This window comes from Sinocyclocheilus grahami, unplaced genomic scaffold (genome assembly GCF_001515645.1).
Source record: "Sinocyclocheilus grahami isolate Dianchi unplaced genomic scaffold, SAMN03320097.WGS_v1.1 scaffold52.1, whole genome shotgun sequence".
NCBI lineage: Eukaryota > Metazoa > Chordata > Actinopteri > Cypriniformes > Cyprinidae > Sinocyclocheilus > Sinocyclocheilus grahami.
Window position 1 is genome coordinate 103,502 of NW_015505231.1, and position 25,000 is coordinate 128,501.

Consider the following 25,000-nt stretch of genomic DNA (forward strand, 5'->3'; position numbering starts at 1 on the left):
ACATGAAAGTACGCGTCCTTCAGGTCGATCGCTGCAAACCAATCTCTTCAAGACATGCAGGTCCAAGATCGGTCATAACCCACCGCCTTTCTTGGGTACAACGAAGTAGGGGCTGTAAAATCCCGTCTTCATATCGGCTGGAGGGACCGGCTCTAATGCATCCTTCGCCAGTAGGACTGCGATCTCCGCATGGAAGACAGGAGCATCGGCCGCCTTCACTGATGTGAAGCGGATGCTGCTGAACTTGTGGGGACGCCGGACGAACTCAATCGCAAAGCCGAGTCTGATGGTCCGCAGGAGCCAGCGAGACGGTTCGGGTAGCTAGGCACCCAGACACCGTACAAGCTGGACCAGCAGGACCACCGACGTACCCGTGGTGGGGCAGCGAGGTGGAACGCAGGGACCCGGTCCGTGGGCGGACCGAAGAGGGGTCTGAGTGTGCGGTGCACCGCTTACCTGGTTTCATGGTTTGACAGAGGGTGTGTGAGTAGGGCCTTTTGGTGACGCTCTCAAACCGCCCGCTGCTGCCTGCTGGCGAGAGAGGAGGATGAGTGTGGTCCGGTGTTGGTCCGTCCGTGACTCTCCATTCCCTCTTGGGACCCAGAGACAGAGAAAACTGCACTCTTGTCGAGATTTTTGGAAACCAGATTCTCAACCCAGCCCTCCTCAGGGGGAGGGAGAGGTGCATTCACCATCCCCCAAAGAGCAGTTCCCTCTCTCGCTGGGTCGCCCGTCCCAGGCCTCTGGCTCTTCCACTCACCGCCAGGTTTGACGGGGGCCTGGACGGGCGGGGCAGCCTGCCTACGGCCAGCTCCATGGCACCGCTTGCTCGAGGCTGCTGTGGATGCGGCGCGGGAGCATGGGTGGACGCAGGGAGCATTCTTTGGTGACGAGCAGGCTGGGGCGCTGTGGCTGGCGGACGGATGGAGGCAGCAGCAGGACATGTCAGATCGCCTCAGTCGAGAACTGCTGGGCCATGTTCTCGACTGTGTCGACGAAGAGGCCGGTCTGGGACACAGGGACCTTGAGGAGCCAAACTTGTCGGCGTCCCTCATGTCAACCAGACAGAGGTGACACTCCAGAGAACTCGCAGTGACCTTTGTTGCTTGGAGAGCGAGGTCAGTTGCGGTTCGGAGCTCTTTCAGAATTTCCGGATCGTGACCACCCTCGTGCAGGTCCCTCAGGGCTTTAGCCTGAAGAACCTGCAGTAATGCCGTAGCGTGTAAGGTGGAGGCAGCTTCTCCACAGGCGACATAAGCATCGCTGGACAGACCAGACAAGTACCTACAGACCCGGAAGGGGAGACACGGTTTGCCCTGCCGGGTGGAGGTGGTATTAGGACACAACTGCATCGCAACCGACTGCTCCACCGGGGGGACCCCCGTATACCCCCTAGCTGCACCACCATCGAGAGTGGTGAGGGAGGAAGAGTTAGCAGGTCGGTTTCCGGCAGAAAAAGGGGCCATCTACGACCTGGTAAGCCCCTCATGCACCTCCGGGAAGAATGGCAAAGCCGAGTCTGATGGTCCGCAGGAGCCAGCGAGACGGTTCGGGTAGCTAGGCACCCAGACACCGTACAAGCTGGACCAGCAGGACCACCGACGTACCCGTGGTGGGGCAGCGAGGTGGAACGCAGGGACCCGGTCCGTGGGCGGACCGAAGAGGGGTCTGAGTGTGCGGTGCACCGCTTACCTGGTTTCATGGTTTGACAGAGGGTGTGTGAGTAGGGCCTTTTGGTGACGCTCTCAAACCGCCCGCTGCTGCCTGCTGGCGAGAGAGGAGGATGAGTGTGGTCCGGTGTTGGTCCGTCCGTGACTCTCCATTCCCTCTTGGGACCCAGAGACAGAGAAAACTGCACTCTTGTCGAGATTTTTGGAAACCAGATTCTCAACCCAGCCCTCCTCAGGGGGAGGGAGAGGTGCATTCACCATCCCCCAAAGAGCAGTTCCCTCTCTCGCTGGGTCGCCCGTCCCAGGCCTCTGGCTCTTCCACTCACCGCCAGGTTTGACGGGGGCCTGGACGGGCGGGGCAGCCTGCCTACGGCCAGCTCCATGGCACCGCTTGCTCGAGGCTGCTGTGGATGCGGCGCGGGAGCATGGGTGGACGCAGGGAGCATTCTTTGGTGACGAGCAGGCTGGGGCGCTGTGGCTGGCGGACGGATGGAGGCAGCAGCAGGACATGTCAGATCGCCTCAGTCGAGAACTGCTGGGCCATGTTCTCGACTGTGTCGACGAAGAGGCCGGTCTGGGACACAGGGACCTTGAGGAGCCAAACTTGTCGGCGTCCCTCATGTCAACCAGACAGAGGTGACACTCCAGAGAACTCGCAGTGACCTTTGTTGCTTGGAGAGCGAGGTCAGTTGCGGTTCGGAGCTCTTTCAGAATTTCCGGATCGTGACCACCCTCGTGCAGGTCCCTCAGGGCTTTAGCCTGAAGAACCTGCAGTAATGCCGTAGCGTGTAAGGTGGAGGCAGCTTCTCCACAGGCGACATAAGCATCGCTGGACAGACCAGACGAGTACCTACAGACCCGGAAGGGGAGACACGGTTTGCCCTGCCGGGTGGAGGTGGTATTAGGACACAACTGCATCGCAACCGACTGCTCCACCGGGGGGACCCCCGTATACCCCCTAGCTGCACCACCATCGAGAGTGGTGAGGGAGGAAGAGTTAGCAGGTCGGTTTCCGGCAGAAAAAGGGGCCATCCACGACCTGGTAAGCCCCTCATGCACCTCCGGGAAGAATGGCACCGGGGTGGGACGCTGAGAACCAGCGTGGGCAACCCCGAAGAACCAATCGTCCAACCCTGAGGGCTCGGGACATGGTGGAGGTCTCCACTCGCATTGCTAAAGTCCCGGAGGGCAGCAGCGCAGCCGAATCTTTCTCTCCAGAAAGCTCCAGCTCACCCTCCGATGCAGCGATCGACATCCGGTCGTCGGGAGGAGCGCCAAGGATACTGCTGGTACGCTCCTTGTAGAGGGCCCAACACATTCTTTTGGTAGCTCAACTGGTTACAGAGTGCAAGAGGAGCGATGGTCCCCCAAGGGTTGGTTCCCTGGAGGGTTTGCCATCACTGTTACCCTCAGACCGCCCGTGCAACTGCCTGAAGTAGCACCTGCCTGACTGTCGCCATGACGAGAACTAGATCGAGGCAGAGGCAGCAGAGCTCCGCCCCTTTCGAGGTAACAGAGCCTGGCCCGCAACTCCGAGATGATCATCTTCCCGCAATGAGAACATGACTCATCCATGAATGCCACCTCAGCGGGCTTAATGCCCAGGCACGTGAGTCATCGATCGTGACGATCACCCGGCACCAGGTAACGACCCCATCCAGAAACGCACGGGTGACACGTTGTCTATAGCAAGATGCAACGTCGTCTTTACAAAGACGTAACGTCGAGTTTGCCAGACGCAAGGTTGTCTTTAAAAAGACACACCTGTGAATGCTCTTTTAGGGAAAAAGCTCTTTTAGCGTGCTGAAGTACACAGGGGAGATGGCCACCTGTAACACAAACAGGGGTTAATGCAGCCTGATGTGTGCAACCCACTCGACACAGGAAAACACCACCGCTGAAGCGCTGTACCGCCAACACCAAGAGCTCCAAAGAGTGCGCTGAACTCGTTCAGTCTTATTTTCTCAGTAGAGTAGTCAGGAGCAAAACGATGTGATCGCTCGGCTCTGAAGCGAAAAGCTGGTATGCCTTGTACCTGCTACATTTTTATGCTCACGCTGTGGTCAGCGGCAGCTGGATGCAATCATCGCATGCCAATGTCCATTGGCTCATTTAGTTACACTCAAAGTAGATTGCACTCTCTAAGCGAGATCCTAATTTGTGGGAACTGAACGGGAACTTCCGTCAACTCTTTCAGTCTTTAGTTAATAAATAAAAATGCAAATTTTCCCTGAATGTTTGAGTTTGAATAGCTTGCAAGAGCATGATTATAAACACAATGAGGCTGTGAAAGTGGACTAGTGAGTAGATGAGTTTGCCTGCTCTGCGTGAATACAGTTAATGTCCCGACAACCTCTGTAGTTGCAAAAGCTTTAAAATACACGCATATGCGCATGCGCACACACACGCACGCACACACACACACACGTTTACTTAGCTATCTAAATGGGGACATTCCATAGGCGTAATGGTTTTTATACTGTACAGACCGTATATTCTATCGCCCCACGCCAACCCAAAATTAGCATTTTTATTTATTTGTATTTTTATTTTTTAACTAAAGACTGAAAGAGTTGACGGAAGTTCCCGTTCAGTTCCCACAAATTAGGATCTCGCTTAGAGAGTGCAATCTACTTCGAGTGTAACTAAATGAGCCAATGGACACCTAACCCTACCCCTTACAGGAAGCCTTCTGCATTTTTCCAATTTAAACTTTACTTTATTTTTATACTAGTTTTACAAATAAGGACGTCCCCAAAGGGAGGTTTTTGGTTGCAAAAGCTTTAAAATACACGCATATGCGCATGCGCACACACACGCACGCACACACACACACACGTTTACTTAGCTATCTAAATGGGGACATTCCATAGGCGTAATGGTTTTTATACTGTACAGACCGTATATTCTATCGCCCCACGCCAACCCAAAATTAGCATTTTTATTTATTTGTATTTTTATTTTTTAACTAAAGACTGAAAGAGTTGACGGAAGTTCCCGTTCAGTTCCCACAAATTAGGATCTCGCTTAGAGAGTGCAATCTACTTCGAGTGTAACTAAATGAGCCAATGGACACCTAACCCTACCCCTTACAGGAAGCCTTCTGCATTTTTCCAATTTAAACTTTACTTTATTTTTATACTAGTTTTACAAATAAGGACATCCCCAAAGGGAGGTTTTTGGAGTTTAGCTCACTTTTGGATACAAATTTGTCCCCAAAATATGGTTAAGTAGGCACACACACACGCACACACACACACGCACACACACACACACAAGGGGGTATTAATAATGTGTTTAATGTTGTAGAATAAATGTGAAAATATTTTGAGCTTGTGTTAACCAGACCCAATTTCAGACATTTAACCAAAAAACATCACAGAAACCCATTGACTTGAGGACGATGGAACCGGAGGTACTAAAGTGCTAACCCGTTTCTGGATTTTGGCCTACAAAAATACATCATCCCTGTAGCACTCTATAGTAGACATCAAATATGTTTTGACTGGCTTTGATTTCATCACTTCACGTCAGCATTTCGCTTCCAGTGTGGAAAATATTTCTTCTATTCAGTAAATGAATACAGAAAAACTTACTTTTTGGAAACTGGTGAATCCTTCCTGTGTAAGCTAAGCATTTAGCTGGAGACATTTCAAATCACGCCAAAGGCCTGAGCCCTATAACTGGTATATTTGTCCAGATAGTGACTGCTATTTCCGCAGGATAACTCTGTTGAGGTATGCTATCTGCCCTCTACGCTCTCTAATGGGAAACAGAGCGAATTCTGTGTCCTGTGTCCAACACAACAAAACGCAAACGTCAAGATCATTCAGCAGCTGCTCCATAGAGTAAAGGGTCTGAGCTAAAACACTCGCCATTTCCTTAGCATGCTCTTTTTTTAAAGCACCATAAATACTCCAAACTTAAATGCACGTACAGTCACGGTTTTAAGAAACATTAAGCAGCACAAGTGTTATTGATAATAATAATAATAATAATAAATGTTTCTTGAGCAGCAAATCAGCATATTAGAAAGATTTCTCAAGGACACTGAAGACTGGTGTAATGATGCTGAAAATTCAACTTTGCATCACAGGGGAAAAAAATTTATTTGACAATATATTCAGTTATTTTGAATTGTAATAATATTTCATAATATTATTGTTTTCTTGCAATTTTGATTAAATAAATGCAGACTTGGTGAGCAAAAGAGACTTCTTTAAAAACACTCATGATGCGCCACATTGTATTGACAGATGCGGGAAGCCGGTCACAGAGCGATGACATATTGCATGTTGGTGTTGCCAAGGATTACCAGACAAACAGTTGCACAGGTCAGAGCATTGTGTGTGCTCTCTAGCTCAGGATGTAATTGGCTTCAGTGTGTTTCCCAGGACACTTGTGGCTCACAGCAGGAAGTTCTTTCCTTCTTCCTCTCCCACCCTGTTGCTGGAAGCCACCTAGTTACTAGTGTCTTTCATTAGAAAGTGTATGTGGCACAATGTGGCTAGGCTTTCTTTACACAGTTGTCATTTTAAATTATAAATAATGGTGCTACCTGAAAATGTGTGGCTTGTTGAGCAGAGGTGTGCTGTTACATTTATAGTATAATTTTTACTGGCGGTAAATAAAACAGGTGGGAAAAAAATAATATTTATGCACCAGAATATCATAGGCTTTGTTCACATTGCACACAAATGTTCAATTATTCACTGTTCACTTCACACGTAGTAAATAACAAAGTTCACTATAGGAGGAAGGAGTGAGAGAAAATGAATGTATTTCAACAGGCGATATTGTAAACTTGAGCTCTGAATGTTCAAAATATACATTTCCAAATTCTAAACATTTCATGTTTTATTTTGGTGGTTTGTTTTGTTATCTTTTTCTTTTAGACAATGAAAAAATTTGGTGGGGAAACAGTTTTCACACAAAAAGTGCTAATAAATTTCACAAATAATTACAAAGAAACATCAAGTATCACATTTAATAAAAGATGACGTTTTGAAGTAGAAAGTAGAAGTTTTTTTCTTGTAAAACATACTACAATAATCTTTAATTTACAACTTTGAAAAATAACTTATCATTTTAAATATTTTTTTAATTAATTGTTCGAATATAGTAAAAACTATTTATTTATTTTTATTAAAAAAAATTTTTTTACGAGTTAGATACAATAATAATAATAGGATTTTTGCTGCTTGTCTGAACAAAAGCTGTTAAGTAGCGAGGAATTTGGACATATACGCAACCACTTAGTAATGCCACTCACAACACCACTCACATTTTTGCTGCAAAACCTTGTTTTTCATATTAATTTGTCAAATAATCATGCACTGAAAAATTGGTGTAGAAACAATTTTCACTCAGAAATTACTAGTAAATTTGACAAACAATTACAAAGAAACGGCAACACACTGATTTGAACATGCATTTGTGAAGCTGAAAAACTGAAGTAATATTTTCAATGAATCAAATTATTCAAAATCGACCATTTCGAAAAATTATTATTTGACTAATAATCTTTCTTCTTTTTTTAAGTATTATTTTGTATTTTTAAAATGTATTTTCCATGTTTATTTCAGGAAACTCCCTTATTTGAAGGCTATTTTGAAATCTCAGTCATGAAATCTCAGAGTAAGTCTCAGTTTAGAGGCTATTCAGCCCAAAAATTCGACAAACATCAGGTGGAGTTTGTGCTGTGATGTACGACAGGCTTGCAGCAGCACAGTCAAACCACAGTTAGGATGAACGATCTCCTGGAGTTTGTAATTTACAGCTCTGCTACTCGGCTTCTTGTCCGCGGTGGGGTAACTGCAGCTCGAGCGTGTGGCAGATTGGTTGAGCTTCAGCCCGCTGTGGCATCTACAGAAAACACACCTCCAGCCAGACTGCAAGTTTCATCTCATTTTCTTGGTTCTTCTATAATTGAGTCTGACTGACAGCAGGATACAGCTCTCTGTTCCTCAGGCAAGCTTTTAATTAGTAGCTTTAGAAACACCTTCATATTCTTCATTTACTTGGGTTTGGCTTATAGATAAGTACATCTCCTAGTTTTATTCTTTCTTCTCCGTCTCCTTATTGAAATAGACTTGAATGTTACAAACTGGTCTCTAGCATGCAATACAAATGGCTAAGATCTTAAAAGGGTCCCATCATGTCATTTCTTTTCCGCTTATAATGTTAGTAATGTTTGGAATAAGCAGCTTAGCTTCAATAAAATACGTTTTTTTCCCCTCTGAGGAGGATGTTTTGAATTCTAAAATTACATTGTTTTCAAAGTCCATTAAACTCTTTTTAAATCTCAACAGATCAAGAAAAAATTTGATTAAACTGCATCCAAACTATGTTTTCTCAGAATCTCTGCGAATGAATGAATTCTGTTCTGACAATTAAATGAATAATTACATTTATGCATCACCATATTATAATGTGCAGTATAAAACACGGATGACTATTAGATCTGATATTGAGATCGAGTTGAACTTATATTAGCACTATATGATGGCAATTAAATGCCCGTCGTCAGCTAATAAATACCGGTATACAATACTGACAAAAAAAGAGTTCTGATATGTCATGCATCCCTTCTATATTCACACCGAAACAAAAAAGGTATAATACTGTCACAATGGCGGTACCCTTTCAGAAGGTATGTACTTTATATCTACCTCTAAGGATATGTGCAATTTTGGGGTAAATAAGGTACAAAGATGTACCATTTTTTCCTGAAAATATAGTTGTGCATTGCCTTGCAATCACCCACGTCAACTGTACACCTTGTAAAACTAATCACGGAGGCCTTTCCTCAGCGTGGAGCTGCATTCCAGTAACGCAGCGTCAATGAGGCTTCTTAGTGCCGTTCAAGGGCTGTAAATCTCAGCTGGTGAGAGACAATAAGACCAGAGTGACGACACCTGCAGTGGAAAAGCACAATCCGTCCGTCCCATGCCGCATCATGCCGTGATCCGAGGGAGATTCCTATTTACGGATGATTTGGGATTTGGACCCCAGACTCCGGCTGCGGTGGAACCGATGGGCCACACATCTGCAGCCTGGGCCTGTCGTGAGGATGATTTACATGGGCTCGAAAAACAGAAGGAATGCCAAAACGATGGGAAGCGCTCACATTGTGGTCCCCCTCTTTCAAACTGATTTATGTTCCGTGGGGAAGCCTATCCAGCTCTGCCAAATTCTTCAGCGTCTGGTGTCCAGCGCTGCAACAAATGTCTTTATCTTTTGAGCTCAGCTCCAATCTAAAATTCCACCAATTCCATGTGTCTTCCGCTTTCAACTCTGAGACAACATGAGATACTTTATTGAATTTTACTGAGTGTTTACCCAGGGTAGTACAGTAAATACACAGTAGAACAGTATTTGAAAACTTACCAAAATTTACACAACTGTGAGAAACCTGAGGATGTTGGGCTAAGCTTACAGTAAATGCTGCCATTGTCTAGAACTATGTTTATGCTGGATGGTAACAAAAATGCCAAAGTCATGGGTTCAATTCCCTGGAAGCACATTTTTACAGATAAAATATGTATCTTAAAATAAAAGTATTTGCCAAATGCATAAATTTAAATAGAGAGAATTACAGTCACAGTCTCAAATACATCGTAGTTGCCATTGAGAAGTTTGAATTTCAATTTAAAGTAGATTTATTTACATTTTATCAACTTTATTTGGGAGACCTAGATTGTGAGCATAAAAAGAGTGTCCACCCTTGAGACAAAACAACTTAAAGTTGGCATATTTAGTAGGTGACTTTATCTCATACAAAAATTTATATTAATACAGTATATGACATATATTGCCATATGTGTTACCCATAAGGCAATATATAATTCTCTGGGCAGATGAAGATTTAAATTGATAAAATACCCATAGTAAATTTGTACATGTACATATGTTAATAATATCTATACAATGATTTTTATATGGTATTATATGTAGAAACCATATTATGTCAACTGTATGTATTTTATATACTGTATATTGTAAATAAATAAATAATATATCTTTGTTTATAAATGCTTTTGTACTATATTTTTAAATGCATGCATTTTATATATACTTATGTAATATCAACATGTACATTACATATAGGCATGTCCATAACAGTATGTCCAAAATGCTTAATGTGTTTGTGTAGTATGTTAGACTAGTTTAAGTTTTTATGTAGTTAATAAAACCTTACTTGTATCACACTTGGCGTGTTCATTGTTTACTCATAACCGGAGTCAATAATCATGCAGATTTACGTTACAAACTTATAGAATTGTACAGTAAGAAAGTTATTTCCTTTAACCAGGAAATTAACGTTCTTAGAATTGACAAGACGGTTGACCCTGAGTGGTCAGCTAAATATCTACAGTGGATCTAAAATATTAATAATTAATCATAATTAGTTATGGTTAATTATTCATATTTCCCATGAGCTGATTCGCTACAATATATATATATATGAAATTGTTTGAATTTCTAGAAGGTTTTATTTATTCTTTCCTTCAAATGACAATATATTTCATATTTTCCTATGGGATGTAATAGACCCTTGGCAATGAAACAAATGGAATTTTACACAAATATGAAATATGCAAGGTGCTAAAATGTTTTAATACATCGAATGTTGTAAAGAAGCAGGAATTTTATGACTTTTTGATGTGGCAGAAATGTAAACTAATGTGCCCAAGTTTGTTTTTATCGTAGATATACAGTAAATACAGCTAGAATATAGTTCATAAACATTATGTAAATCATCTCAAGCATCTGCCAAACGAATAAAATTACAGACACTTTTATTCAAAGTGTGCATGCTGTTTGTTTTCTCAGTACCAAAACAATTCTGTGCAATAAATTGAAATGAAAAGGAAGAAGAATTCATTGAATTGTAATTCAAAGGAATTTAACACATCTAAGCCATATAAACTTGAAAATAAAAATTTAAAAATGCATATTTTTGAATTATTACAGTCACAATCATCTTACAATTATTTTTGCTACCTTTTTTACATTCTTAATTGAATTTTGAACAGTACATGCACTCCCTGAGAATCAACCCTTTGACCTTGGCGTAGCTAGAGTCATGCTATACTAGTTAAGCTGCAGGAACACCAGAAGAAGTCCAATTAGAGACATTGCATCTCGGTTATGGATCCAGCTAAATTTTCATATTCTTTGATGTAAGTTTTTTAATGTGACAGGATGTTTTCATTTGAATTGGAAAAGCATCTGAAGAGTCCTAAGGCTGGTCTTGCTGCATCTCTGTTGGCAGGTTCTCTGAGATTTACAGCTGCTCTCACACTCTTAACACTGTACATGTAAAGAAAATTAAAGCGCTGCACATTAATCACCAATTACTCAATGGGTGTGTTGCGTTTAGGAAAACAAGCAGGCAAAGCTCGGAGATCAATCAAATGACTAACAAGCCGCGCAATGATTGGCTGATGCAATAAGTCAGCGAGGTGCGATGAGTTTCATCCTGGCACATTTCTGCTGCGATTATATTTCAAAAGGAAACATACACTCCTAACAGAACACGCCGACATCCCACCTATTTTGTTTATTTTCATAAATTGCTCAGAAGCCCTGAAATATTAGCACGACTAATGTGTCAGCCAGTGATTTAATTGGACATTTTTATGGGCCAATGTTTTCCAGTGCTGCCAGCCCAAGCAGACAAATCACGGTTACTGTAAGGACTCATATACTCACTGCCATTTTGATTCAGAAAGCCTCCTGGAAGTTTAATAACATAGCGCAGGGGTTCTACGAGGAGTCAATAGAGTGTGACATGAAGATACACAGGCCATGAGAAACAAGTTACGTTTCTGAGAAGAGCTGGACCACTTCCCTCTGAGCGAGGAGCGTAATAATGGTACCAGCCGGATTCCTTATGGAATAACCTGGGCCCATTCCAGCTCTCTAAACAGGAGAAATGGCCAGAGATATTCTGGCTATTATGTATTATTATCCATTACATATTGTTATCATTGGCACAGTGTACTAGCGATATTTATTCATAAAAGAAATGGAGACCTGGCCATTATTGATTGGATAATTATACAATTTTACAGTCCCTTGGAGTCAAATCATTTATTTGCATTGAGTATTTGAGATGTCCCAAGATTCACAACACCTTAAGAGGCCCAATTAGCATGAACAAATGTAAAACTGTGTGTGTGTGTGTGAAATTATTCTATATAATGCAATTATATTAATATTAAAAAATAAACAATATAAAGTATATGTTCTAATAATAGATATAAAAAAAAAAGAATATAAAGTATAAATATATACACTTATGTATAAATATATTATGTTTGAATATATATTTATAAAAACATATTTTAAAATTATATATATATGTATGTATGTATGTACAGTGGGTTTCACATCATTAAACATCACATTAAATGAAGTAGTAAGCTGGTTAACAGTGCACTTATAATCCTGTAATCCAATAATGTTTCAAAAGGTTTAATGATGATGCCATTTCAGAAGTCACAAGAACGTCTGCCCTTAAATGTGCACGTTATGATTTGTGATGAATGCAGAAGCAATTTCACAGCCAGTTAGTGGAAGAATAAGCTCTTTGCTGTCTTTTGCTAGGTAAGCGCATGCTGTGGTTTTATTTGGTCTGATCGTATTTGTTGAGACGTTGTATATCACTTTCACTAGGCAACAGTGGCAAGCAGTTACACAAACATAAAAGCAGGGAGGTCCGATTGCCCCGCTAATTGGTGCTGGCAAATGATTACAGAGCAGGGCCCATAACGGAAACGCCCCCTTAAGTCACCCGTCATTACATCACAGCACTCTCGGGCGAACACAGGCCTTTCCAGATGGCCACGCGGGAGAGGAAACCTGGTTTAAATAGAGCGTTTCGGTTGTGAGAGGATAACGGTGATCTCTGAACCTATAATGCAGTACTATTAACATGAAATAATTTAACTCAAAATGGTTTTAACTTTTTCATTCTTTTCTAGAAAAAGGGTTCCTTAAGGAATCAATATATATATTTTTTATAAATCAACAACATAAGAAACCAATTTCGTATTTCACAGTTTAATCAGAGATGATTTTTAGATATTGGTTTTGAATGAATTAACTCAATTAGGGTGACAGTATTTAAGTTGAACAGGCAAATTTATACTAAATGCAACAAAATAAGTTGCATCTAAAAAAACATCAAACATATTACAGGGTTTTGAATCATGAATAATATTTTACTCAATTGATTTTCAGTGCATGAACCATCTGAATGAACTGATTCACTAAAATGAATCTGACTTTTCAGTGCTGCCTATGCAAGAAAGAGGATTGTTTAACTGATTCACTAGAATGAATCAGACAGTCCAGCACAAATGATGAGAGGAAGATTTGTTCAGGTGAATCGATTGACTATAATGATTCAAACTTTCCAGCACTACATATGAGAGAAAAGGAGAGAGGACTGTTGAGGTGAACCTTTTATTATTCTCGCCTCAGACATTAAAAAAAACAAAACAATGTAGTGTTTGACCACCACTCATTGGAAAAAAAATAGCTTGTTACTGGAAAAACAGATGAACCTACTGTCACTCAAATGTATATAGTATGCACTTCTATTTGGCTAAACGAGTCCATACTTTAATTTGACCTTTAAAAGCCCAAAAGCTACTCAAATAGCTGCTAGCGACTCAAATGATGTTTTCATACAGTTCTGTTGACTATTATTCCTGACAGAATGACAAAAGCAAGAGACTGAAGCACAGCACATACTGTACGTCCACTCCTTTCCACTTAAATATTTATTCTCAACTCACACATGACAATTTATCATATCAATGACCATATTAGTCACTTCACTTAGATTACAAGTGACTCATGAATGAGTCTTCTTTTCCTATGAGCTTACATTTATATAAGGCCATCAGAAGTATTGCAGATAGATAACTATGATTTATTATTGTACAGTCACTCTCCTGGAAGCTTTGTTACTTTCCATCATATGGGGAAAAAAACATGCTGTGGAAATGACCAATAGTTCAAGCTCTAAAAGCAGTCTGTATACTGTTATGTATATGTATATGATTAGATATATGTGTGTGTGTGTGTGTGCATATATTCTGGACACCTGTTAAAAGTATGTGCAAGCACTGATAGTCCGTCTTTATTTACAGATTTATCCGCCCTCTTTGGTCCACATGCACCATTTGGAAGCACTCAGTGGTGACGTTTATGGCAGGATTCAGTTCATTTAACCATGTTTATACCATCTCAGTTTAGCCTGATAATTCGCCCCATTTCTACACCTTTTGCTTCAGATTTTCAGTTCTCTGAGGATTACCAGTCACTCACCCAAAAACCCTGCAAGGCTTCCGTAGTGAGAGGAGCTGGTCTCTGTTGTAAATAATGGAGCCATGCTTGGCTGGATGTCTTTCACATGCAAAAAGTAGCTTGCTGTGCTTTCCACAATGAGCTGGATGAATACCAAATTTACAAGCCTTTTTTCCATTCCCAACTAGTTTAGGCAACCAATAATAAATCATCATCACAAAGTCTGATTAACTGACATTTGTAATGATATTGTGATACTATCAGAAGAGAGCAGAGTAAAAGCAAAAGCATTTAATGTGCATGGAATGTTTTGACAAACATTACACAAATACGGAGCTGCTGAGTGAGAGGACAGAATTGCGGTACAAATAAAATCATAATGAATTAGGATAATATAATGGAAAAACATGCTCATTCTTTTCAGAGGACTGGGGAAAGAAGGAGAAAGTGGCCTAGAGCTGGTGCAAAGAGAGCAATTCATTTCAATTCTACTGTGTTGCAATATTTGTTTTGTGTTTTTCCACTGAAAAAGATAACTGTACTTGTATACTTTATCATTTAAACTTATAGGCCTAAACTCAAAACTGATTTGACTAAGTATGAACACAATGGGCCCTATTTTAACTATCTAAGCACATGGTCTAAAGCGCACGGCGCAGGTGCACTCAGGGTGTGTCCGAATCCACTTTTGCTAGTTTAACGACGGGAAAACGGTCGGTGCGCCCAGGCGCATGGTCTAAATGGGTTGTTCCTATTATCTTAATGAGTAATGGGTGTTTTTTGAGCGTAACGTGCAATAAACCAATCAGAGTGTCATCTCCCATTCCCTTTAAAAGCCAGTTGCGCTCGCGCCATGGCGGGTTCACTATTTACATGGCGGAATGTAATTTTTCATTTTTAAAAATGTTTGTGTGCTGCTGCGCGTCCCTGTGTGTGTAATAAGCAAAGTGTAAGCACGTTGTGCACCCGCCTATAGGCGCATATTACTAACGCGCTCTATAAATAACAAAGAAAAAATATTGCGCCAGACTTTAGACCAGGTTTTTGTTGGTCAATGGTGCAGTTTATAACGATGGGTCGGCGCGCCCAGGTTCATGGTCTAAACGGGTTGTCCCTATTCTCTTAATGAGTAATGGGTGTTTTTTGGGCGTAACGTGCAATAAACCAATCAGAGTGTCGTCTCCCATTCCCTTTAAGAGGCAGTTGCACTCGTGCCATGGCGGATTTGCTATTTACATGGCAGAATTTGCAAGCGCAAAGACAGAACACTCTCCAGAGATGAAACAGAGCTGCTTGTGTGTGAGCAAATAGGTAGCCTAATTCTGATACATGCAATGACTATCCATTATGACATATAGGCATTTTTATATTTATGTAGCCTACACAATAATAATCTTTTACATTGCAATCCTTTCATTTTTAATATTTGGCATGTTTGTGTGCTGCTGCGCGTCCCTGTCAGTGTTGCCAACTTAGTGACTTTGTCGCTAGATTTAGCGACTTTTCAAACCCCCCTAGCGACTTTTTTTCACAAAAAGTGACTAGCGACTTCTTGGACAAACCTTAGCTAGTCTCTTTGACTCACCTGCCGCACAAGCGCGAGATCTTGCTTTCACAGCGCGCACACCGCTCTCTCTCTCTCTCTCTCTCTCTCTGATCTGTTCAGCGAGAAGCTCAGGAATTGTCTTTGCTTATGTGTATTTGACTTCATCAGACGACGGCTCGATTATAAATCAGGATTTTTTTGCAGATTAACATCTTTGAAGGGAGAGCTGGTTATGTAGTCTTAAAGGGCCACATTTCAGTCACTTTTTCATATTTATCCCGTTGACTGACAACAGAAACAGTAAGTTATATAAATGAAAACAGTTTTATTGAGAATTTGGCTAAATTAAAATTGGCACGATGACGTCATGAATATGCTAATTAGCATATGATGTCATCTAGCGACATTTAGCGACTTTTCAAACTGGCTTTAGCTACTTTCCATTGAAAGAAGTTGGCAACACTGGTCCCTGTGTGTGTAATAAGCAGAGTGTAAGCGCGCTGTGGACCCGCCTATACTAAGGTGCTCTTTAAACAACCCAAAAAAAATTAAAAAACCTACTGCGCCATTGACTTTAGGCCAGGTTTTTGTTGGTCAATGGCGCAGTCTATTTTAGTTGCCTCAAAATAGCAACGTGCCAGCAATGCACCTGAACACACCTCGTTTTCAGACCAGCACGCCCATGGGTGCACAAATGGGTGCAAATGCATTTGCTATTTAAACAACGTGGCGCAGGACGTGAAAATGAGAACTGCATCGGGCTGAAACTAGCAAAAACACTTGCGCCGCATTGCGCCGGGTGTATGATAGGGCCCTTAAACAATGCGGTGCAGGAACGGGAAAATGAGAACTGCGTCGGGCTGAAACTAGCAAAAACACTTGCGCTGCATTGCGCCGGGTGTATGGTATGATAGGGCCCATTGTTGCTTCTAAAAAGTGAAAATTGTGTCGCTATCAGAAGTATCATGGAAGATAGTGTGTAAAAGTGGGAGAGATAGTCAAGGCCTGGTGTGTTATCATCACTGTGCTGAGTGGCTGAAATGTTCTAGGTGTCTGCGGAATAAAACATGACAGCTGCTTAACACTTCTTTCCTGTGTATGTGTGAGTGACAGTCCATGTCCCTATTTAGTCACTAACATCTAGACTCCTCAGTGGGTGTGAATGTGGCAGCAGTATCTGTGTAGAAGTAGGAATACTGCTTCTCTTTTTTGGTTTGTTCTCTTTTATGGTCATTACAGGTCGTTATGGTTATTTTATAGTTGTATATCAGGGATGGAGTTACCATAGATAGATAGAATGATCGATTTAACAAACATCAGAATGAAAAATATGATGGATGGATAAATGGATAGACAGATGGATGGATGGAACTATAGATAGATAAACTATGGAAGATAGATAGATAGATAGATAGATAGATAGATAGATAGATAGATAGATGGATCATTGGACCAGGAGAGGTCAGAGGTCAAGGCCATGAGCAGGTGTGTGTGAGAGCACGGGATCTGGAGCGAGTCATTTTATGAAGCTGTTGTCTCTTAATGAAATGCTGTAAATGGATGGAAGCCCAGAGATCCAGTGATGTCATTAAAATAATAAAGCTCTCTCAGGATACTAGTCAAACGTCTCGATGATTCTGGCCTCTCCTCTCTCCCACTGTGTTAAGGGTCTTCTATGATCACCAGGGGACAGAAAACACCACCTAATATGGAAGATAGATAGATAGATAGATAGATAGATAGATAGATAGATGGATCATTGGACCAGGAGAGGTCAGAGGTCAAGGCCATGAGCAGGTGTGTGTGAGAGCACGGGATCTGGAGCGAGTCATTTTATGAAGCTGTTGTCTCTTAATGAAATGCTGTAAATGGATGGAAGCCCAGAGATCCAGTGATGTCATTAAAATAATAAAGCTCTCTCAGGATACTAGTCAAACGTCTCGATGATTCTGGCCTCTCCTCTCTCCCACTGTGTTAAGGGTCTTCTATGATCACCAGGGGACAGAAAACACCACCTAAATCAATTCACATCACATCAGATGTAGATTGTACATTGCCAGGAGTGACATGCCCCAAAGAATACTGCGGCAATAAAGCAATTGTATAGTTGTTCACTAAAATATATGATACTCTGTGAGGGTGAATATGTGCGTCATGGGTATTTTACAGATAAGCATCTGTAAAAATGTGGGAATGTGATCTCTTAGTCATTTGCCCTTTACTAGGACAATTTCCTGTCAATTAAAGGAATAGTTCACCCAACAATGAAAATCTGCTGAAAATGTACTCACCCTCATGCCATCAGGATATAGCTGATTCGTTTCTTCATCAGAACAGGTTTGGAGAAATGTATCATTGCATCACTTGCTCATTAATGGTTAACCTTAACCATCATTAATCTTTCCTCCCCCCCCCCCCAAAAAAAAAGCCAAAACTGAATGTTTGTAAGAAACATCCATCATTAAGGCAGTGTTTTGGCTTGTAAACAGTGCTCGTTCTGTGCATATGTCTCTCCTTATTCAAACAGGATGACTTTTTCAATGAAGAAAGCAATATTATGGATAGAGGACTAATTTTTTAGCTGGAAGCAATGGTTTTAAGTTAAAAACGTCCCATAGATGGATTTCTTACAAACACGCAGCTTTCTAATTTTTTCTTCCCTATGTCCATCTCTCCCAAAGCCTGTCACTGTAACTTACATGCCCGCCGCTGCCGCTTCAACATGGAGCTATACAAGCTATCAGGCCGCAGGAGTGGAGGAGTCTGTCTCAACTGCAGACACAACACAGCTGGACGGCACTGCCACTACTGTAAAGAGGGCTACTACAGAGACATGACCAAGGCCATCTCACACAGACGCGCCTGCAAAGGTAAGCAACCACGTACACTGGAAAAATTTAAATTCCTTTACAACTACTGCAGATAAAAATACATGTTAGATCAACAATATTCCCCAACATGTTGTCCCAACTAGCTTAAAATAACTTAAAAGAGAATATTCCAGTGCTGCAGATTGATGGTTTTAGTGTTCAGCATGAATAAATTATGTGGTAACTATGGGACTGTTGCTGTGCGGTTTTCTGACTTTATTTACACTGTTGTTTTTATCATCATTACTACTTATTGGTTGTGTGGTGATGTTAAAAGCTTATCTGCATTTAACTGTAAATATTAGTTTTGCTTAAATTGTTTTGCAGGATGTTTTCTTCCTGACAGACAAAGTTTAATAGTTGAGTATCATCGGCATAACAGTGGAAACTAATCCTGTATTTTTTAATAATGTTACCAAGGGGCAACATATATATCGAAAATAGCAGAAGACCTAGGACAGATCCTTGTGGCACTCCATATTTTACTGGTGATAATTGAGATGACTCCCCATTTAAATGAACAAGGTGGTAGCGATTGGACAGGTAGGATCCTAAAGCCTGCCCTTGAATACCTGTATAGTTTTGTAATCGATCGAATAAGAGTTTTTCTTATTAAGAATCCAGTCACACTTTATTTTAAGGTCCAATTCTCGCTAGTAACAAAACATTAACTACGAATTTGCCTCAATAAACTCCTAATTTGCTGCTTAATAATAATTAGTAAGGTAGTTGTTAATTTGAGGTATTGGGTAGAATTAGGAATGTAGAACATGGTCATGCAGAATATGTGCTTTAGAAGTACTAATAAACAGTCAATATGTTAATAATAGGCATGCTAATAAGCAAATTGTTAATAGTGAGATTTGGTCCCTACAGTGTTACCAAGAATCCATATGTAATAATTAACTTGAACAAGATATTTTATATTTGCTGGACAAGCGAATTGGGTAAACCAACTGAGAACAATTATTAAGTCAGTAATTAAAAAAAATAGTAAATTATGTAATTTATGACTATAAATCATTTTGAGAAACACTACGTAAAACATCAAATGAAAAATGCTTAAACATGGTAAATTTGGGTTTGGGTTCAAAATGTCCTTCAAATCCTCGAAATACTTTGAAATATGTCCCAGGTTCTTTTATATTAGATGCTTTTTTAATTGCTTGATTTAGATAAATCTAATGAGTTTGAGCTGAAAGAGATTAGAATAAGATAGTATTTATACAAAGGGGTTCCCTGGAAAATGAATACAAGCCAAGTAGACAAGTAGGACTGCCATGGAATTTGGGACAACAGAGAATATTAACAATAATAGCGAAACAAGCCAATTATTCACTCACCCGTGAAAGAAAAATAAATGTAAAGGCACCAGAGATTACGCATATGTTCTAGACCTGAGAGACCTCACGTTCACACTTAGAGGTCAGATGGTCTGTAAGTCTCTGTTCAAAAACTTTGTGAGCTAACTATGTAGGCAGCATTTTAAAGACCATAAGGCACACTCCTGATGTGAAGGCTGTTTCCAAAGGGAAAACATTCTAAGGCAGCACTGCATATTCATTGCAAACAGAGCAATCCCATATCGCTTAGTGAACAGATTCGTCCAAGATGAATAAATGGAACCTTGTTTCCACTGCTGGATAAAAAATAAAAAGGTAATTGGTTTTTATCTCACAATTCTGGCTTTTCCCCCCTTTCAATTCAGAGTTTATATCTCGCAATTGTGAGAAAAAAAGTCAGACTTGTGAGATATAAACTTAGAATTAAGACATATAAACTCGTAATTTTGTGAAAAAAAGTCCAAATTGTGAGATATATAAACTCAGAATTGCAATATAAACTCAATGTTCTGAGAAGGAATGTCTGAATTATGAGATATAAACTTGCAGCTGCAAGAAAAATAGAATTATGAGATAAAAGGTTGCAATTACCATTTTATTTTTTATTCCGTGGCAGGCGAGCGACAAAGGTTACGGCGCGGTCTCTGGGTCGTGCGATGTCCACTATGGTGGTCCGGGAGCGCCAATTCTGGCTGGCTGACATGTGCGAGACGGGCAAGACATGATTCTTGAACATCCCCGTGTCCCAGGCCGGCCTTTTCGGCGACCTCCAGCAAAGCTGTGCCGTGGAGCCGGTCGCAGGGCAGCTGCCCCGCCCGTCCAGGCCCCCGCCAAACCTGGTGGCAAGCGAGGCCCGGAGACGGGCGACCCAGAGGTGGAGGGACGTGCTCCTTCAGGAGATGGTAAGCACACCGCTCCCTCCCCCAGAGGAGGGTCGGTTGGAGAATCTTTTCATCTTTTTCCACCACTGACCTCTCGGTCGGTGGTACCCAAATTCTTGACAAAGAGCAATTCCTCTATTTCTGGGTCCCCAGAGGGGACGGGGGGTTGTGGACGATCTAGTGCGTATCAGGGGTTTGGACGGGGCCCCAACTGCACTGGCACATCAACTGCCTCGAGTTGCTGGCAGTGCACCTTGCCCTGGGCCATCTCAAAGGGCGCTTACGAGGCAAGCATGAACTAGTCCGCACGGACAACACAGCGACCGTTGCGTACATCAACCGACAAGGTGGTCTGTGCTCCCGTCGCTTATCGCAACTCGCCTGCCACCTCCTCCTCTGGAGTCAGAAGCATCTGAGGTCGCTTCGTGCTGTTCACATTCCTGGGCTGCTCAACCTGGCAGCCGACGAGCTGTCCCAAGCAGCGCTCCCGGGAGAATGGCGACTCCATCCCCAGACGGTCCAGCTGGTTTGGTGACGATTCGGAGCCGCTCAGGTAGACCTGTTTGCCTCTCCAGAAACCTCTCACTGCCAGTTGTTCTTCGCCCTGACCGAGGGAACACTCGGCACGGATGCACTGGCACACAGCTGGCCGCGGGGCCTTCGCAAGTATGCGTTTCCCCCAGTGAGCCTTTTGGCACAGTTGCTGTGCAGAGTCAGGGAGGACGAGGAGCAGGTCCTGCTGGTGGCACCCTATTGGCCTACCCGGACCTGGTTCCCGGAACTGATGCTCCTCGCGACAGCCCCTCCTTGGCCGATTCCTCTGAGGAAGGATTTACTGACTCAGAGACGGGGCACCCTTTGGCACCCGCATCCAGACCTCTGGAAACTACAAGTCTGCTCCCTGGACGGGACGCGGAGGTTCTAAGTGGCCTACCCCAAGAGGTAGTTGACACCATCACTTCAGCGAGAGCACCGTCTACGAGACACGCCTACGTTTTGAAGTGGAACCTGTTCGTTGAGTGGGGGCCTTCTCGCCGAGAAGACCCCCGAAGATGCCCGATCGGAGTTGTGCTGTCCTTTTTGCAGCAAGGGCTGGAGCGAAGGCTGTCTCCCTCCACCCTGAAAGTGTATGTCGCTGCAATTGCTGCTAACCACAACCCCGTACAAGGGAGGTTGCTGGGGAAGCATGACCTGGTCGTCAGGTTCCTTAAATATGAGCATACAGCTGAAATATTTATATCTTTTCTTATAAAACATGAAACATTGCATTATGTTTTTCACAGCCATCTGAAATAATACATACTGAGACGGCTCTAAAGTTTTAAACTTATGGATTTTATCCACTGTTGGTTCACAGATGAATTTCACAATGTCATTCCCCCGTGTTCCCATAGTCCATTCACTCACAAAACATTCTGTGCTATTGCATATTTCCCACCTTCAAGCCAAGATAATGATGTGTTCTCATCTGACTCTCGCAGACCCAGAGTTTTGACGGACTGAAAGCTTCAACAAACCGCAGCATAATTAATATGAGAGGCTGCTAACCCAATCACTGGGGCAGCTTATTTTTTTGCGGACTGTCATGTTCCAAAGCGCAGATGTGATGGATGGCAAACACTGCCCAAGTTTAATTGACATTGCTGTGTATTATCACATGAGGAATGCATCTTATTCAGGGGAGGGTTTCAACAGCTTTCCTCTGCCAGCCAAAACATTTACTCAGGCTATATATGGGATGCTCGGAGGCCAGATGCGAGGGATACAGGCATGCTAGTTTAAAAAAAATAGCCTCTTGTAATGACCTTAACATACAGTAAATGGCCGGTAAAGTCAAAGCTAAAATGCTGAGGAGTTCCAGTCAACTTTGTCAAGATGATTGCTTCACTCGTCTCAGGTGACAAACTCCTCAACATTGTGACGTCATCTAGCGGACTGCCGTATTTATTGTTCATGTCAGCCAACCATCTCATTGTGCTTGTTTTGGACAGGAAATGCAACATTGTGCCAACAGTGTTCAGCACTGTCGAAAATTCTATAGGGGGTCATTTGGAAAAGAAAGGAATATCGCTTGTAAATAAGGCGACAAAGCACCTACCAAGACAAATCGGACCCCAAACTAGATCCATTGTCAGTGGCAGTCTGGAACACCTCATGTTTTATATGGTAGATTAACAACTTCATCCCTCATTGAGTACTGTGTAAACACCATGTCACCCACAAGAACTATGTAATTTCTTTCTCTCATCTTTGCACTTAGAGGAATAGCTCGTCTAAAAATAAAAATTCTCTCATTATTTATTCACCCTCATATCATTGTTTGATTAATCCAAATAAAACGGAAATCGCTATATGGCTTAGTGTGATTATCAAATGGCAAAGGCTGCAATTTAATTAAATACATTTCTATCATGACAACTTTTTGAGGGTTTAGCATGGTAATATACATGACAATGTTAATGTGTTTGGTCTTGTCAGAATAGATCTGCTACACTGCTGCTGCAGCAGAGCTAGAACTGAGACTTGCTACTGCCAATACATTAACAGACATGCTGCTATGAGTAAGAAAAACTGCTGCTGCACATACAACATATATGAATTAACCCCATATAAAGCATACATGATCACCCCGTAGCAGATCTATACAGGTGGAGCTGGGGAAGGTGGAGGGTTTTTGAAGCGCACTGCAACTGCTACAGCAACCACTAGCCAATTATCTGAATGTTGAGCAGCAAGCTCATTGGCTACTGATGTAAAAAGAACCAATCAGCTGTGCCATGTGATAATGATGTCATTATGTCAGAGTTTGATCTATTGAACTACTGCGCCATCTAGAGTTTCATGACAGAACCTTGGGTATATACACTGTATTTCAAAATGAAGTGCAGCACTGTTTTCTTATATATGCAAGCAGATCATGATCCAGGTTTTCAGTGTCTCGGATCGGCTCGGTTTGCAGTAAATGCTGCTCCACACAAACTCATATCTACATCTGCAGAGTTTGGAGAGAAAACACAACATGTGCGACCATCTTTCCAGAAGCACTTATAAAATAAAACTGTGAAGCTTTAAGGGCTCCCTGCAATTTTTCACCAAAACAAAAGCTCTATGGTTTAGTGTTTGAAAATTAAGGAATGAAGACAACTTTTTAAATTTAATTATAATAATAATAATAATGATGATGATAATGATGATGCATATTTCCCCCCAAATCATGCATCCTGACTTACTTTATTTTGTGGAACACAGAAGAATTTGAAATGTAATTATTTTCCATGCAGTTGCAATAAAAAAGTAATAAAAAAAAGCAAAAATTACCATAAATTAAAATAACGGTAAATGTAGCACAAGTGGCTGGTTTATTATATTTTCAGTACTCTAAAGCCAATAATTTAAATTAAAAAGTTAATTTAAAAAAGGTAAAAATCCAATCAATCAGTGGCGGCTTGTGGGTTTTAAAATAGAAGAGGCACACTAATTGTATTGGTCTGGGGATCCCTGCCGATTATTATTATTATTATAATTTGCTTAACCACTTTAAAATGGCCTTTTGGTTGTTTTTAGTCAGAAAACTTAAAGAAAACAACATACATACAGCAAGATATTATAATTTCACTTACCTATCACTTGAAGCAAACATCCATCCCGTCTTAAAAGTCTGTGTTAAAAGAGAGCTGCCTGTTGCGCCATTTAATTAAGCTGACTGCTGTAGCCTATATCCAGCTTAGGCTGTTTTCCCTAAATTTGTATATTTACTGTTTGAATGACAGCTTGGTAAATCAGTTGGCGCTCAAATATTCAATATCGCTACTCATCATAAGTACTTGGTACATTATCAGCACAGCGGCAGACATTCAAACTAATATCACGTAATTTACGTCTCTGATGATTGGTTGATATCAGAAGGGAGGCTAGCCTCCCTTGCGAGGGTTCTTTTCTCAACACTCCTCAGCGCTGAAAGTGAACACTTGATGGTGATTGGCTAATTTTTTTTACCAACGGAGGCACGAGAGCTCACCGCATTATCTGATTTGTAAACAAATCGTTCTTTTGAGTCTGATCTTTTCAATGAATCATTTTATTCAGTTCACAGAACAGGTCTAAATGAGTTGCTCACGAATCAGACTAATTAATTTCTCAATTTTACTGACTAACTGCGATTAACTGCCCTCAGCAAGGATATTAGTGAATAACTATGTCTGCGTATGTACAATATAGTGCACAAGTCATTTGGACTTCTATTATCGTGCTTTTGCACCCTGTTTGAAGCTTTAAAGGCTTTGTCCTCAATCACTGTAATTGCATAGAAATGTGTGGCCTGGAAAAAAAAAATCAAAAAACTTTTTCCCTTTGCACTCCACTGAAG

The 25,000-nt window shown here is 41.7% G+C and overlaps 1 protein-coding gene across 1 annotated transcript in view; it reads left to right on the plus strand.

Annotated features, from left to right (window-relative positions):
• Positions 1-25,000, plus strand: part of LOC107583316 (netrin-1-like) — a 75,633-nt gene that overhangs the window by 16,752 nt on the left and 33,881 nt on the right. Inside the window, exon 3 of the mRNA XM_016269493.1 lies at positions 18,222-18,410. Coding sequence (XP_016124979.1) covers positions 18,222-18,410 — 189 coding nt within the window. The remainder of the gene's footprint in view (positions 1-18,221; positions 18,411-25,000) is intronic.